At 37.7% G+C, this 17,164-nt stretch overlaps 1 protein-coding gene across 2 annotated transcripts in view; it reads right to left on the minus strand.

The window, feature by feature from the left end:
• Positions 1–834: 834 nt before the first annotated feature.
• Positions 835–17,164, minus strand: part of MYOM2 (myomesin 2) — a 79,495-nt gene continuing 63,165 nt past the window's right edge. For both annotated transcript variants that reach the window (XM_075414714.1, XM_075414713.1), the window contains exons 30-38: positions 14,558–14,671; positions 13,094–13,181; positions 10,881–10,919; positions 10,103–10,208; positions 7,305–7,468; positions 6,935–6,971; positions 6,786–6,808; positions 5,905–5,960; positions 835–1,866 (exon numbers count right to left, since the gene is read on the minus strand). In XM_075414714.1, the coding sequence (XP_075270829.1) occupies positions 1,549–1,866; positions 5,905–5,960; positions 6,786–6,808; positions 6,935–6,971; positions 7,305–7,468; positions 10,103–10,208; positions 10,881–10,919; positions 13,094–13,181; positions 14,558–14,671 (945 nt within the window). In that variant the 3' untranslated portion in view covers positions 835–1,548. The remainder of the gene's footprint in view (positions 1,867–5,904; positions 5,961–6,785; positions 6,809–6,934; positions 6,972–7,304; positions 7,469–10,102; positions 10,209–10,880; positions 10,920–13,093; positions 13,182–14,557; positions 14,672–17,164) is intronic.

Consider the following 17,164-nt stretch of genomic DNA (forward strand, 5'->3'; position numbering starts at 1 on the left):
AAACAATGGAAGGTCTATGTCACTTCTATGAGAAAAAAATGCAAAAAAGCCCTGAGATTAAATTTGCTCTGAAATTGTCCATTTTCCTGTTTTTTCAGCTTGTCTGGTGGCGGAACGGGGAGGGCAGGGGGAGCCAGAACAATCATTTGCATATTTTCCACACTTAAGCTCAGGGGCTGTCAGAGACTCAGCACTGGCTTTCAGCCATGACCCCAAACACAAGTTACTGTCCCAATATTTATGCCAAACACTTTAATCCAGTTTAAATAGTGAAGATTTTACAGAGTGTTGTTTCAACAGGCCACCTCTCATCCAAGCTCCCTTGTCTCCCACAATGCTCCCTTTTCCTCATGTTTCTCCTAGAGACTAGGAGAATTCACAAGAGAGGAGGGCTGCTTCCGAGATGTTTGTATCACCAGTGTTCCTTACCATCAGCAGAGCTCTTTGCTGAAAGCTGGTTAGCAAATTACAAAGGCTCATCTAGGCAGATAAATGGCCTTTTTTGAAAAGGGAACCTGATCTGAAATAAACAGCACTGCAAATATTCATTCATGTATTGTATGACAGATATGCGAGTAATCTCTCTGAAGCCCATTCTGCATTCATTATTGAAACACCTATGTTTCATTATAAGTATATATTGAAATCTTTGCCTAGGAGAACATCACTTCACTCATGGCAGAGTTCTGTTGTTCATTTTGGATCATGGAAAATCAAAGACATAATTATCTTACGTGATTGAATTGTATATGTGTCTTTTGGTACCAGTTTAAGCTTGCATCTTGACCTGTATTGTAAAGAGTAAAATTAATGTCATAAGTGCCACCCAGTGACTGTGATTAACCATAATTTGCATTCTTTATTGAAAGTCAATAGTCTGCATGCTACCAGCTGTGAAAGTGTACAATAAGCGGTAATTAAACAATGGAAGAGAGTAAACAGAACTAGTTAGGTGTGATTTGGAGCAGCAAGTAGCAAAGGTGACTTTTAAAGTTTTATTAGCACAAAGCAAGAAAAACAAAGTACAACCATGTAACCTATGCCTCAATGAGTAATCAGTGAACATTTGTAAAAGTCTACTAAAGTTAAAGTCACACGATAAAACAACAGCATCACTACTAAAGAGAGACTATCCACTAGACTTGCAGGATCAGGGGCTTCAAAGCCAAATGGACTATGTGTGTAACAAAGAAGGAACCAACTCTGAATAGGTTTGTAACTGCAGTTCACTACCTTTACTGATGGGACTTTCCTTCTCAGAGGGCTGTTGGTTTTTGCAACTTGCCATTGCAAATGGGCACCTCCGGCAGGCATTTGGCTTTTTGCTATTTGCAAGTCCCACCCTATTACATGTATTCAAATGAGATTATTGCAGATGTGTACAGCACCTTAGCACAGCTACCTCACTAAAGCAAAATTCTAGAAGCTCAGTTTCCCTTAGGAAGTTACTAGTTAGTTAGCTGTGGGAATACCTCAACTACAGCTCATGTATTCTATTCTGTTTGTCAAATGCAGTGTCAAGCTTCACATATTGGATTTTGCCTTGCCCTAAGGTTTGAGGACTTCTTCTGATGGTGGTATTGGCCTGGGTTTAGCAAGATGGCCAGGCTTAATTTCAGGCATTTTTTCACCATGTCTATAAACACTTACAGTGACATCCACTGTTTCCCCACCATACTTGTTCTTGACGTGGATGCTATATTTGCCTGAGTCTTCTGAGGTCACTCCCTTGATTGTTAAACTGGCATATTTCCCTTGTTCCAGTGAAAACGCATAGTGATCATTAAGTTCAAAGGCCTTGTCATTCTTGAACCAAACCACTTCAGGGTCAGGATTTCCGAATACAGTACAGGTCAGATTCAGTGTCTGAAGGATGGAAAAAGAAGCAATTTTGAGGATCAGTCAGATTTGTTTAATCAGAATATTCTTAGTATTGCTTTCAGGCACTTTTTATTCCTAGTTAATTAAAGTAAGACAGGTATCGTTCTCAAGGACTGAAAAGTAGAGGTCCCAATAGTTTTTTTTTGTTTGATTAAGTCTTTCCACAATTTTACCAGTGACTGTGATACAGTAATAGCCTCAGGGTAATAGTGTCTGAAGATGGTATGTTGGACTGTCGTTGCAGTCCTGCCCGCAGGAGACTCCTGATAACCCATTAGTCTGGCATGCGGTTCAGGCAAAGATAGGTTTAAAAACATCCTTGAAGTTTCCCTGTATACAGCAGGGAGGACAAATGAGCAAATCTATTCTGACCAAGGCCTCCTGAGGTTATTGCTTGAGATGATTAAAAGAAAAAAAGTCACTTAAAAGTAGAGTACATAACATAAACCACTGGACATTGATTCCAGGTACTGTTGACAACAAAAATGGAAATATTTCATGAAGAAAAAATAATGTATAAATGTTGTAAAACTTTTACACACATGTACAGCATATTCAGACAATAGCCGAAATAACCTAGTGACCATCCTGGAAGTTGGAGTATTTTCCAAGGAGTAAACCGAGATTGAAGAAGCCCATAAAATATTTTTTGGTCATTCTTCCAAAGTTTCTTATAGTTACTTCTGAACCCCATTTTGACTATCATATGTACATGTATGTAAACTTCATGTATTTAGGTACAGTGATGATAGAATAAATGAAAGAATCATTTGAGAAGTTACATTGATTAATGCCTACTTTGTCCATGTTTTCTTGAAACTCACTATATCCAAAATTGTGCCATAGATAATTAAAAGTCACCGTTACAATTTCACATATTCACCATTGTGTTAGGGGAAAAAAAGAAAGAGGAAAAAAAAAAACAATGAAAGACCCAAAACTGATAGTTGTTACCAGAATGTTTTCTTATATTCCCTCTCCTTCATATTTCCCTTCTGGTTTTGCTAAATCCTGACCCAGAGTGAGCAGAGAAGGTCTGTCTGCATGCACAGGTGCGTGTTTTTTGTGCAATATTGTTCTTGAGTGGTGATGACTGAATAGGCGTGATATAACTCAGAGAAAAAATAAACCAGGAAGAAATTTTAAGTGATCAAAAGTGCCATATGTTCACAAACAGAAGCAGTCTTGCATATTACATGCCTCCAAAGACAGAGGGGAATGAAGAAAGATTTACATACTCTGGATACAACTTAGTGACAACTGAAGTGTGCGAGTACTCTTAAAGAAGCGGTATCGTGTAGGTTGTAAAGTTAACTAATAGTCTATAGGAACTAGTCTTACTATAAAATATTTAGAGGTGATGATGCAGACACGAAAATCGAATCTTGGGAAATTAAACTAATGTCTAACGACATGAGTTTAAATCTTACCTTCCTTTCTGTAACTCAGGCAACACTGCATGCCTACTGCCCTCGAAAGTGACCTCATTTAAGAGGAGTTAATAAATAAATAATTCATAATAATTAATCAAGTCTTAATGAGTTAATATTAAAAACTTACGAGAGAACAGATATATTCCACAGTCATTTTAGACTATTTGGGCCTGTTCTCATTTATTAAATTAAATTAAAGATGTGACCAAAAATAATTTATAATCTCTTAAGAAGCACTAGTAAATCTTTGTCTTGTGCCCATATATCTGTATAGTTATACCATTCCATTGCATGAGGAAAACTATGCGCTCTTTTTTTTTTCTTTTTGTACTGTTACTTCTCAAATTCGTACTTGCACAACTCTTGCATGGTGCATGTTCATATTTAATTTAGAGGTGATTTTAAAGTTTCACTTCCTTGTTATCCATTTTGCTTTGCCTGATTTCAGGAATCAGAGATTTTCTCTTCACACATTCAGTTATTTAATCCTCACACAAATAGATCTCCTTGGAAGCCTTTTCCTTCTGGACCTGCACAATGTAGGATTTTCTTAATTTGAGGCTGTAGTTTTCAGGGCATGATTGCATGAGGAAACTGCAGCTAGTCTGTGTATGCAATCAGGGGTGACTTCACGCAGCTGTTTCCTTATAGTTAGACTGTTTAAAGTTGTTGGTCTTAGAGTGGCTTACACGTAACCTCCTAAAAGACTATCTTTCTTGCTGTGAGTTACCTCTGTCTACCACAACAAGACACCTCTTGTGAACACCCATTAGAGACAAAGGAAGGAATGGGCCAAGAGGAAAATCATCTCTGTCTGGTCCAGAGTTGAGCAGGTTTCAGCATCCACTGCAAGGACCACGAGTTCCCTCATCTCTCTAGGGAGACTGCTCCTGGATATCCAGAAAATGGTCAAGTACACAGAAAGTTAGAAGAGTTCTATGCAACCTCTTACTCCAGTGATAAGAAAGCGATAACCAACACAGCTGTAGTCTCCGAAGATGCACTCCATACAAGAGACGTAAACAGCCTGATCAACATGCTTTTGATAGCCAGCAGATGGTAAGAGTCACATTGACTCATGAGCTGATCTGCTATAGTCAGTCTGAATGAAAGTCCATCTAGCTCTTTTAGAGGTCAAAAGCAGCTGCTTAAAAAAGTGTATAAAAATACAGAGGCTGAATACAGTGATCCTGTTCCCAGTATACCTTCCTGATTTCCACAATTTGGTGGCTTTTGAACTGGTTATAAGCACAAATTGTATTGAGAACATTGTATTTAATAGCCCCTGCTGGACTTCCTTTCATTATATTGCCTATTTTCTTTTTTGGACCCAAATCTACTTTCGCTTAAGGTACTAAGGCACAAATTAATTACCAACCACTTGAAAAAATGCTTCCTTTTACACTTTAAAGCCTGTGATGGCCATGTAATTAGGCACTTCCTAGTTCTTGTGCTGTGAGAAGTGCTGGATAATAGTTTCCAAGTACCTCCTCTGCACCATGCATAATGCTGTAGATTTCTTTTGGTTTTTCTCACTCTGTTCTCTTTCAGTAATTCTTCTTCCCAGACCTAGTTTCTCCCCATAGAGAAGGACAGGGCACTCAACAGAAGATTTGCTTTACGAGAAAGAGACAAGAACTTGTTGTCTGTGTGGGAAGGACGAAAAGAATTTGTCTTTCCTGGACTGAAGACTTGGGTGTCTGGAGTCTTGAACTCACCCCCAGAATGGAGAGACTGAGTTCCAGCACTTCCTCACACCTGTAAGGGCTAACAACAGCTCAGACTACTAAGCTTCTTCTTCTCTCTGAGTATCCAGAGAGTGTGGGCTGAGGTTGCATGAGAACCCATTTCACCAAAACAAAAACCCCAGTGAGGGACACATCATGAAATTTCATGTCCACCAGTCAAGCCGACCTAGGAAGGGACTTTGCAAAGATTTACCAATTTTGACTTTGTATCTGGGTGATTAGTTATTACTGATGTCAGATAATATGTGTATTCACTGGCCTTCAATCTCCCATAATTATATATTGTAATGGGGCTATCTGCCAATATATAGGAAGTGGGGAGAGTTTAGCCCCTTGGCTCAGGTAGGTTCTTTACCCTCCCTATATTTCTACAGTCTATGTCTGGCATGCTGGAGAACGGGACCTAATTTTTGTGTCTGTTATACTGGCTCTCAGAGAGTGGCTGCTTCCTCCTGTCTCCTCAGTTTCTTCTACGGGGCAGGACTGGACTGTCCCTTTGAACTGCTGTGCTCAGTACACAGAGCTGAAAGCCAGTCCAGATTCGAGCAAGCAGTTAACTCAGAGCCTCTACATAATCAGCATATGACCAGCTCCTCTTGAGGCTGACCTTGCTTGCCTGAGATCCAAATCAGGCTGTGCCTCCTCTGACTATATAGTTAGCTTACGGTACCCATGCTCACTGAGACTTTGCATATGTCTCAACCAAATGACTACCATCAAGTGGATTAAATTATCCTCCTTCTGCTTTCAGCTTCTATTAAATCATCTGCATCCTCTCCTCTTTTGCCATCAACACAAACCTCTCAGCAGCCAGCATGACTCTTTGACAAAACTGTCCTTACCTTTCCATCCATTATAGTAACGACATCAGGCAAACCACCAATGACTTTACCACGATCTAGGAGTAAAAGAAAAATATATGGACCATGTGAAGTTTAGACCTCAAAATTACTCATTTCTTTATGATTTTATAATTTGGTGTCATATTAGTCAAAACTTTTGTTTGAACTTATCTTTAAAAAGCTGTAGTCCCTGGTTAATTAAAAGTAAAAGAATACAATTTTTGTGACATTTTGGATTATTCCTTTTTCAATGTATTTTATGGTCCCCTCAGGTTTTTTATCAGAGATTGTACTATAGTATTCTGAACTGATACGCATAAAAATCTTGAAGCTACTGCTGAGCTTGACAGTTAGTGCTTTGGACACAGAGCAAAGCAAGGAGGATGCTTTTAGCATTTTTTCTCAAATAAATTTGTTCTGCCACTCCCTCTGTGGGCACAAGCATCTGAGGAATTGATAACAAAGTACCAGAATTCCTACAGCCCCTAACAGTAACAAGCTTCCCCACTGTCTGCCCAACAATCATTAGCAGGTAATTTATTACTTAATAGGTAGATGTCAATATTCAGTATCATCAGTAGTTTTCAGAGTCAATACCTCTTTGTATGACACCCAGAAGCTCACACCTCACAAAACATCTACACACGCAAGCAGATACAGTGGAGGCTTGCAAAATACGTAAAACTTTTAGTGGGTTTCCATTAGAATTAAAAACAAATAAATGTACAAATTACTATTATTATTGCAGTATTATCTGCTAACAGGAGATTTCTGCAGCCACAGAACTCTGAAAGCTATGCTAACATATAATGATAGACGACTTAAAGAGAACACTAGACTACATAGTAGAACAACTCTGACAACATGTAAAATAAACTTACTCTTTTCAGCAAAAGCAGCCGCCCTAAAATTGTTGAGGAAGAGAGGAAGAGAAATATATAATGTTATGAATGAAATTAGTACTAAAAAACTTTTTCTCAGTTAAGACACTGTTGTCATAGAAATAAAATTCAAAAGATATAGCACTTACTTGAGTCGCTGGAATTCTGCATATGCATCATCAAAAGCTGTAATAAAACAGTTGAGAGAGGTATTGTCCACGAACATAACTTGCACTTGGGGCTCAGTATAAATATTTAAACACAAACCCATGTTAAAGCTCTTTTAAAACCCCTACATGGTTACACAGTAGCAAAATGGGAAACCAGACTTCTGAAACCAAATGCCAGTGGTGGTGAAAACAGATACAAGACCAAAAAGATCATAACAGTCATGCAACCAAACTATAACTGGTTCTGAGCAAAGGCTTTCTAGTTTTACTGTCATTCCTCTGATTATTGCCAGTTAATACTGTTTAATCCATGAAAAGTCACCATAGAAGTATGGTCTTATAAATCTACCTTGCCCAGACAGATCAAGTGTGCGTTTGTAGGATTCCTTGTCGCCAAAAATTTCAAAGGTGTAGTTTCCCTTATCCTTTTCAGTGGGTTCACATATCTGCAGCCAGGCAACATCCTCTCCACCTCCAATCTTCATCTTTTCACCAGAAGAAATCTTAGATTCCCTGGAAAAAAATGAGTAGAGATGAGTTTGAACATACTTTTCATGTATATTCTCTATAGGAGATCATCTATAAAAAGTTTCATAGGATAACATACTATTCCTAAACTACAGACAACTATTGCAACTAATGGGAGCGATTTCCCAGGAGATACTTTTCTTGTTAGTGGGGTATGAAACACATAGGAACCATTAGCTTGAGCTACCATTCCAAAGATTAATTTGTTCACCCTCTTCTCATTCTCCTTCTGTCCACATACACAATCATCTTTGTTTATCCTTCTATGTATATATATGCCTGTATGTGAAAAATGTGCATGACTTTAAAGTTCTGTAAATTTCATGTAGCCTACTGTAAAATACATCAGAATAGTAAACTAGAGGCAAGTAACCTTTTCTGATGAGGAAAAAAATCTTTACCTTTCATTAACTTAAAAAATTGTTTAAGAAAATAGTAAAAGAATTGCGTAGAATTAATTATTCTTGCATTAAGTCAAAATACACCTTTTTTTCAAGAACAAGACAAGAATTTTGTAATTGCAGACACTTAATAAACAGGTCTTTAAAAAGCAGTACCATAACATTCGCTTATCATCACTTCCTAAGCTAAGAATATAACAAATGCCCTACTGATGCAGATCTGTGGTTCTTCTGGTCAGTAATCTGTCCTGAAGAGTGGAAACAGAAGCTATTTATGGAGAGCATGCAAACCAGACCGCTTTCTATGGTTTGCAGAGAAGTTTCCTCTTTCACTCATTAACTGAAGAAATCTTTATTTTCATTCTTCCTCCCCAAACATCTTTAACTGGAATTTTTAATAGATTAAGTCAGCATTAGCTTCTCTTTGATCAGCTAATTTACTTGCCCAGACAGGGCTGATTTTTCTTCATAGCTAGAGTTTGATAGGGAAAGGAATTTTTACTATTTCCCTTTCTGTAAGATGACTACAGTGAGTTCAGCATATCAAATCAGATACATGGATAGAAACCACTATATATTAGAAAATACTACATATAATATTCCCCACTGTGCCATGAGTGGATGACGCATGCTGGCTTCAAGACTTGTATTATGCTCCCTGCTAAGCAGCATAGTGGATAATTCAAAGCTAGCTAGAAATTTGCGTGGCATGTTTCATGATGTGCAGACAACAGTAAAAAAATATGGATTGTCTAGCCTTTCATTTTTTCCAGGAAAAAATTTTCTAGAACTCATATAAAAGAGCCCAGAGGTTTGGGGAGGCTGGAGAAGGCTGGCTGGTCCGGTTTTTTTTGTTTTAGTCTTTGTTTTAGCTTTAACAACTCTGGCTTCTAATCATTGTATTCATGGAAGAACTGAAATTTTATTTGTTCAAAATCTGTGTTCAATGATCTTCAAGATAATTGATGTGTAAGACATTACAAAATCTGAAATATTAAGAGAGGGGCAGATGTCTGTATGTAAATATAAATATGCACGCTGATATTTCCATATTAGCCACATAGCATTCTCTAGTTTTATATTTCTGTGAACCGGATGATGGAATGGACCAAGTCACATTTAAAACTCAAGCAGATATGGTAAAAGACAGAGGCAAAACATGTTTTTTTTTTTTCTTTCCATCTTATTAATATCACATTTATTGAAAGAAGGAGCAGAACTTACTGAATCCAAAGCTTGAATATGAGTACAGCTGTACACCCTTGCAGAAGCCTGCTCGAGCTCCCTGAACCTGATGACCACTGACACTTCTCTTGTGTTCCTGTCTCTGCAGAAGTCAAGAGCTGGACAACATTGCAAAACTAGGACAACATGCTGATAAAACAACCTCTTCCTGTCCAAGTCTGAGTAGTCCACTATGTGTCATCTTTGTAGGCCATCAAGGAATGGGAAAGTTGAAACCACTTGAAGAGTTTCAAAATCCTTCCAAATCCTACCTCCGGTTTCATACAAATCAAGGTCTGACATAACAAAGCATTTGAGCACACATTTAACTGTAAATACACAGGTGAATAAAGAGTGCCTCCACAGTCAATGATTAATGTGATGTGAAGGTGGAAAACTACTGAGAACTGGAAAGCTCATTTCTGGTCATGTTCTCGGCTCTGGGGGCTATTCTCACAGTATTCTGTGCCCCATTGAATATCTTTAAAAGAAGAGGAACAGAATCAAAATACTTTGGGTTACTTAAGACAGTTTGAGTTTGGGAAAAAAAACCCCTTTCTTAATACAGGCTTTTATTACACTGTGAGAGCAGATCCTTGGTGTTCACCTAGTACCGGAGGAGAATTTCATCCATTTAAAGAAATGGCAGCCCTGAATAGAAAATTATGGTTGGATGTTTTGCTGTCTTTGAACCAAGTAGATAACGGAAGACAAACAGTCTTGTGTTCAATAAGAGGCTGAAATACTGTAGATTCTTTTTTCCTGGCTGTCACAGCCCTCCTGATAGATGTTGGACAAGTCTGTTAAAATTTCTTTTACTGTACCTACTATCTATGTGAAAAGAGAATATGAAGTTCTGGAAAGAGAAATTCATTAATGCGGTCCAGTTACTGAATGAATGTCACAGAAGAGTGAATAGTAAATCATCAAGATGGAATTCTTCCTCAAAAAAAATTAAACATAGGCACCATACTGAAAAAATATTGTCATCTACCTATGAGACCAGTTGACTTTCATTTCTTCATTATAGTACTTCAAGAAACACTGGAGCCTTATTCCTTCCTCAGTGCAAAGGATCTTCAGTGGAGAGGCTGACTTACCTATATAAGATAGAATACATGTAGATCACACTGGATAGTGGAATGAACAGTGAACAACCACATCGACTACTTGTACTGTCAGGACAAAAAAAATTCAAGATCTGGGCCACAATTCTCAACTACCACAAAGAGACAATGGTTCATGCCTTTCAAAGATTTGTTGATTTGTATCAGGTGAAAGTTTAGCATGAGTTTATGGTTTTATTGTCATATACAAGCATTATGACTAGCAAGATCCATCGTGAAATAATAAGGTAGTCATGCCATGGAACAGTAGTGTCATGATTCTAATTGCACAAAAATTTTATTCTTGTGCTACCCCTGTTCTTTCAGTGGAATGTGTCCTAAGTTCTTAAAGGGAGCAGGATCAAAGTCTTGTTCTCTCTGTTATTAAGGCTCTCTTACTAACGGGAAGTAGAAAGAAAATGCTTGCTACAACCTTGTCACAGTATCTAAACCAAACAAGCCAGGTGGAATAATACTTTGTTCACGTTTAATAGTATCAATTAGCAAGGTCAGCTGTCTATTCAGAAACTTAATAATGTGTCCATAATACTATAAGCATCATGACTCTCAGAGATTTCCCTCTTACAATAAAAATTGTCTGCCTCAGGCTCAGATGACTTTAACATAAAAAAAACCTACATGAAATCCAACACAGTATTTACTTACCACTGACTCCGCTCAATGCCAGCATTATATCAGCATACACTGAAGAGAAAAAGAAAAAAAAAAACAAAAAAGGAAAAGGTACCATCAAAATTTAATCTGAATGTAGCTTTGCTATGTTCAGTTTAATTAAAGCGATATGGGAAAGCTTCACATCCTTAGGCAAAGAAAACCATTAAAATTGTAACAGGTGTACAGGGCAAATTGGAGACTGTGTACAGCATACGAATTCTGTGCTGTGTCACTGAGTATCTCCACGGTGTGTGGAGTCAGCTGTCTGCTGTCAAATCTTTGTCTTTGTATCCCTCAGGCCAGAAGTAATAAAAGGTCATTAAATCTGGATAGTTCATGTTCAAAGGAGAGTGCAGGGAAAAGAAAAATTATCACATTCTACGTGAAAACAGTTTTCACCTGTTCCCTGTAGGATGGCATTTGACAAATGTAAACCCCTTCAACAGCAAGTGAAAGAAACCAGGTATCGTATCAGGCTTTTGAAATGCCACAAAGCTGATGGGTTTGCAGAAGCAGAGAACCCTGGGGACAAAGGCAGAAGAGCAGGGAACTCTTTCATAGCAGAAGGAGCCTATTCAGTGTCATTGTGTAAGATGGAAAGAGAGAGAAAGAAACAAGTACCATAGTCTGAAGAATGCATATTCAAGACTGAAGAATGCATATGGAAGGCTGAAGAATTTTTATGAATAGGGAAGACAATGAAATGCGTGAAGTTCAGAAAATACTATTTGCATATTTGGTCTATTATGATCTGTATCTGCACGTTTTTTTGTCTCTGCCAAAATAAATCTTGATTCTATCCCGTAACCCTCTGCAAACTCCAGTATGCTTCTACTGGCATGCTGACAAGAAGACATGAATTACATACTTTATATACATTACATTACAGATGTCTGGGGACGTGGGATTATATTATGTATACTGTCTGAATTAGATGTTTTTCTGAAAGAATAGTGGACAGAGTTCATGCAGAGGAAAAATGCCTGAGAGATTTCCAAGTGATGATACAGCCATGTTCACTTTGTCCTTGTTGGTGGGACCGAAGTAGAGAAGCCCAGGGAAGCTCTCTCTACCAAAGTTGAGTAAAATTCATTTATGCTGGCAATAGACCAGTCTTGGCTATAGACTGCGAAGTAAACAAAGAGGTTTTTTACTGGACAAATTTAAATATAAGCAAAATTATGGTAGCTCACTATATCTGATAACATATGAGATGTTATTTAAATGCCTATCATAGCTGCATTTTAGACTAGATTCTCTTATCCTTATCTGCATTTATCTTCATTTGAATGCCAATGAACACTGAGCTCAAACTAGCCTGCCCCATTCAATATGCAGTCTCCCAGGGCCCCGTTCATGATAAACTTCTCTGTTTATGTTTCAAGGCTAAATCCACCATTTAGGAGACCATTTGGTTTAACACTGTAGTTCTTGTGTTTTTGTTGGTTGACATTTCCAAAGCCTTCTGGACCCACAGAACCACACACTGTGTATTCTCAAAATAGGCATTTCACTGTCTACAATTCCAGCACAGCACAGTGTTGCCATACCTGAAGTACAGTCTCTGGAAGGACCCCTGACCGTAAGATGGAGAACTACAGTACCTTTTGTGCATTTCAGGCATCAGGATACCCCTTACTTGAAAATCCATATTCTAAAGGCATGATGTCTGTGTTAATGAGGATGTATTGGACTGTGTGGGACCTGACCATGACACAAGTGCTACGCAAGAAGGGGTGGAGATTGTACTGGTTCTGACTGAGATAGAGATAATTTTCTTCACAGCAGCTTGTATGCTGCTTTGTTTTGGATTTGTGACTCAGTGCCCACCAAGAGTCCCACCTCAACATTTTCAGCACTTCAAACATCGGGGCGCTTTAGGGTTTTTTGCAGACATTAAAGGTTAACAAATTTGAAGGAGAGAGAGCTCTCTATAAAAGATCTCACATAAAAGGGGATGTCTGTCTGATCAGAAACTTACTTCAATTCTTACCTATCAGAGTGCTAGAGATTAATCATTACAATGTCCAGTGTTACCCCTCCTAAACTGGTGATCTGCAGTTCAGGCCTCTAACATAAGAATAGAATTGAAATACAAAGGACCCCAAAATTGTTTGCTAACTTGTCATTTGCAAGGATAGATCTTTGACACCTCTTGGGAACGTGTGGAGATCATTATTTCCCTACAGTAAACTGAATGTTACCTTTTCCTGATAATTCAAGAGTAGATACATCATGACCTCTATCATCTGATAGTGTTGCCTTATAAACTCCTTCATCTTTACGAGACAGCTACAAGGAAAACACAAGATGTTTAGTGACAAACTTGCAATCAGTACAACATTTGCTCAACCCCTGCATGATCTTCTAAATCAAGCAGCACATATTGTATCACATTCTGGTTAAATAATTTCACCAGAGATGTGACAGAAATTGTCAATGGCTTGTACATGGTTTTTTATGGAGCTGTAGTTAGTGCTTAAGCCTAAAACATCTTCTGATTTCAGTTCAATTGCCTTGAGAAACCTTGGCTTTTCTCTTCTTCCAAAAAGATAAACAAGATTGATCCTGGTCAGTAGAAATTACAACCAGAGTAATAAGATGTAACAGAGGATAACTTCAAACCATACAAAATTTGGAAATGCAATTTTTCTTAAACTGAAACTATTACTTTTTTGAATCAATCTATGTAAACCATAACAACTGATCTAAATCCTTTAGCTGTCCAAATATCAACTCAGTGGATTTCATTTAAGCAGTAGCTGTAGTCAAATTACATGTATGCTAAGTAAATAATTAATTAATTATCCTTAGAGATCTTATATTCTAAAATCTAACACTGTAATACTGCATTAAATATAGTAGGGGTTTTTGGTTTGGGTGGTTTTATTTTCATTTATTTTAAAACCTAAAGGAAAATACATAAATAATTATATATAGATTGGAGGTTATTTATTTGAATCTTAGATTTATACAAGTCCACAAGCAAGTAAAGAATAGTAAAAGCATCATATAATTGAATGACAAGTAACAAGAGCAATTCAAGACAAACAGAAATCACCCTCTCCCCAAGAAGTCTACTCAAGAAAAATTAAGCCACTGGAAAGCCAGTATCCTCTTGCAAGTGAAATGAAGGAAGCAAATGAGAAGAATACAAAGCCAATAAATAAAATAAAAAACTCAGTTAAATGCAGTGCATATTTCTGATGAAAGCAGAAAATCTTGATTTGGGGAGGTTTGGGCACTTGATGAAGATAGTAACTCTGCAAGCTAAGGCTTGAGACACAAGCTGGGTTATCCTGTTTACATAAAGAAAAATCTTAAGAAGCCATATACCTCAAAGCTATTCATTTTAGGCAACAAAACTGAGATGCTGTCAGAAAAAAAGTGCTTGAACAAATTGAAAATGTAAGGAGCAATAAGAAAGAACGAGATAGAGTTCACCTAAGGACACTGAAACAACTTAGGCGTGAACTGTCGGAGCTGATAACAAAAATAGATACTCTTGTACTAGCATTAGTTACTCGTCAGCTAATTGAAGGGTAGAAAATATGCCTTTTCTTAAAATGGTTCACAGAAATCACGATAGCTGGTTTAGTGCTCTGCCTGGTAAATCTATAGTATGTCAAGCAGAAGCTGTCATTTTTAATCAGTAGGTGATACTGTACCCTTGGAATGCTGAGGTGACATTCTTCCTTTTGCAGATCAGGCACCTCATCAACGTCAAAACCCGAACCATCCTTATACCACTTGAAAACAGTCTCCTTCTTTGTGTTCGCAACCTGTACAACAGAAAAGATACATAAGCCTGGCTACATCCTGAAGCAAGGTATCATGCTGTAGGTAGTCACTCAGGTACTTTCAACATACGGAGACAATTTTTTTATAACACATGTCAAATGAAGCTAAGTAAAAAAACAATTTCAACCAAGTGCTACTAAGCCAATCTTAGTCCTACAATATTTATTTGCAGCACAAAACTGGTCAGAAGTATAGAGCTCAGAGTTTCAGAACCCTGTCAAATCCATAAAGGCAATCCTGTCAGTCTTTTCCCTTAAATGGTTTTGCACCCTTGTTACGTGTTTGTAGTTTATCTAGAGATATTCGTGAGAATTATCTTTGAAATTAGAGCTGCTGAAATCTCCTTTATCTTTTTGTGTTTGCCATGTGTCTCCAGAGAACTATAACACAGAACTTAGGCCCTATCTTAGACATTCTTCAGCCAATTTGCGCACTTATCCCAGCTACCTAAGCAACGTCTTTCAGGGCTAAACTGAAAGAAGTAACTGAAATTACTGAATTACTGAAATTACTATTCTGAAAGCATTTGAGACTTCAAAATTGCGAGCTGCACCAGAAATACTTTTTTCTACTACATTGTATTCTGTGGGAAGTACAAAGACTTGAGGTATCCTACAAATTGCAGTCTCTCAACACAAAGGGGCTTAACAATGTAGTGTAAATGCAGAAAAGTTGCTTGAAAGCCAGAATTTTGCTGTAGTAACAGCAGCTCATCTAAGCAATGAATAAATAAACTACAGCTATACCTCAAGTACTACTATAATTTTGAAATATAAATCGTGCGTTGGTGATGTTTAAAATCTCACTGGATGAATTACCTCAAACTATGAATCCAAAGAATCTAGAAGACCAGCTTTTTTTAGAAACCTTGGCAATATATTGTATTTTTCTCCCTTTCAGAAACGCTATGGTTTATATGACATCACTATCTCCATACCCTTCTAAAAATCACAAAAATGCAATGGTATTTCTGTGTGTAGCCTGAATACCCAGTCAGCATGGCTTTGGTAGAAGGACAGAGCTAGCAGGACATCTCTCAGTCCCCAGGCAGTTGCTTTAAAAAGCCTCCTTAAAAAAGAACTGAACAAATGGATAGAGGGCAGCCCAGAAGTTAATACAGATCTGCAATAGTTTCCAAATGGCTTGCTAGGAGGAAGAAAAAATGCAGCAATTTCTAATCCTTTCACATTAGAGAAGTCATTCCAAAGATGAACAGCTCTATGAAAGCTCTCTATGGAGGTGACCAGACAAATAGGAGGGCCTCCTACACTGACTCCTGGACATCTGTATAAAACCTGCTTAAATTAATCACATATATTGCTGCTTAATAACCAGTGTGGTTGCTATGAATCTCTGATAGAGTGTTTGAGATGACAACCCGGCCCAAAGCAATGCCTTGCTTGAGAAAAGTGAGCAGGGGTTTATATTTACCAGTAACTACAAAGTAGCTATTCCTGTAGTCGTATGACATGAGTGGCAATTTTATTTGAACAAAGCCTGAAGGAAGAAGGCTTTAATGCTTTTCAACAATTTTTCATCAAAGACTGTTAGCACTCAATCTGATAATAAATAGACTGAGTTTCAGACACATCCAAATTGCAGAGCCGAAGTTATTTCATGTTGACATTTACTATGAAAAGTTACCTTTATCACTGTTTAGTCACACACCAAAAATCTTGTTTTTAACAGACACAGTACAAATAAGGGTCAAAGTTATGCAAGAGCGGGTAGCTTCTGAACATTTTGAAATTTAGAAGCAATTGAAGAAAAATAATAGTAGATGCTGACATATGAAGAAAAACAAACACATAATAAGAAGCAATTTCTGTCAAATTATCATTCAGATGAACAGACTTGTCACACTGGCATGCAGTGGCTACAATATCGAGAGCAAGGTCATCAATCCCAGCTATTTCAGAATCAAAGTCAATCAAAGGTCAATCAGGTCCAATCACATAGAAAATAAGCGGTACTTGATGTAACATATATGAATGTTGATACACTTTTTTATAACACTGTCCATTTTTGTTCATTATTACTGTTATGGACCTAGACCATACAGTCAGTCCTACACAAGCTTCCACTTGGTCTGGTTTCCTAACTCCCCTATTTCATGCCACGGCTTTTGAGAAAGTTGTAGCAAAACCCCCTCTCTCACTGGTACCTCTTTCACATTATCCCAGGCTCTTTCAAGAGGTAAAAACACCCATGACAATTATTTTTGCCCAGGAGCACTAAACAAAACCTAGAAGAGACCTGGGCCAACTGTTATGATATGGCCTGAGGAGGCAGAGATGGTTCCTTGCATGTTTTTCTGTGATGTTTTTCTGTGATTCTGCGATTCTGTTTTTATTATGCCAGAAATAGCCCCAGGCAGCCGCACTTTTAACTTGAATGTCAGCAATCTGAAGTCAATGGGAAATTCCAGGTTTTATTGTTCAAACTCTTCCTATGTACAAATATCAGTTAAACAG

The sequence above is a fragment of the Opisthocomus hoazin genome, chromosome 2 (genome assembly GCF_030867145.1).
Source record: "Opisthocomus hoazin isolate bOpiHoa1 chromosome 2, bOpiHoa1.hap1, whole genome shotgun sequence".
Taxonomy (NCBI): domain Eukaryota; kingdom Metazoa; phylum Chordata; class Aves; order Opisthocomiformes; family Opisthocomidae; genus Opisthocomus; species Opisthocomus hoazin.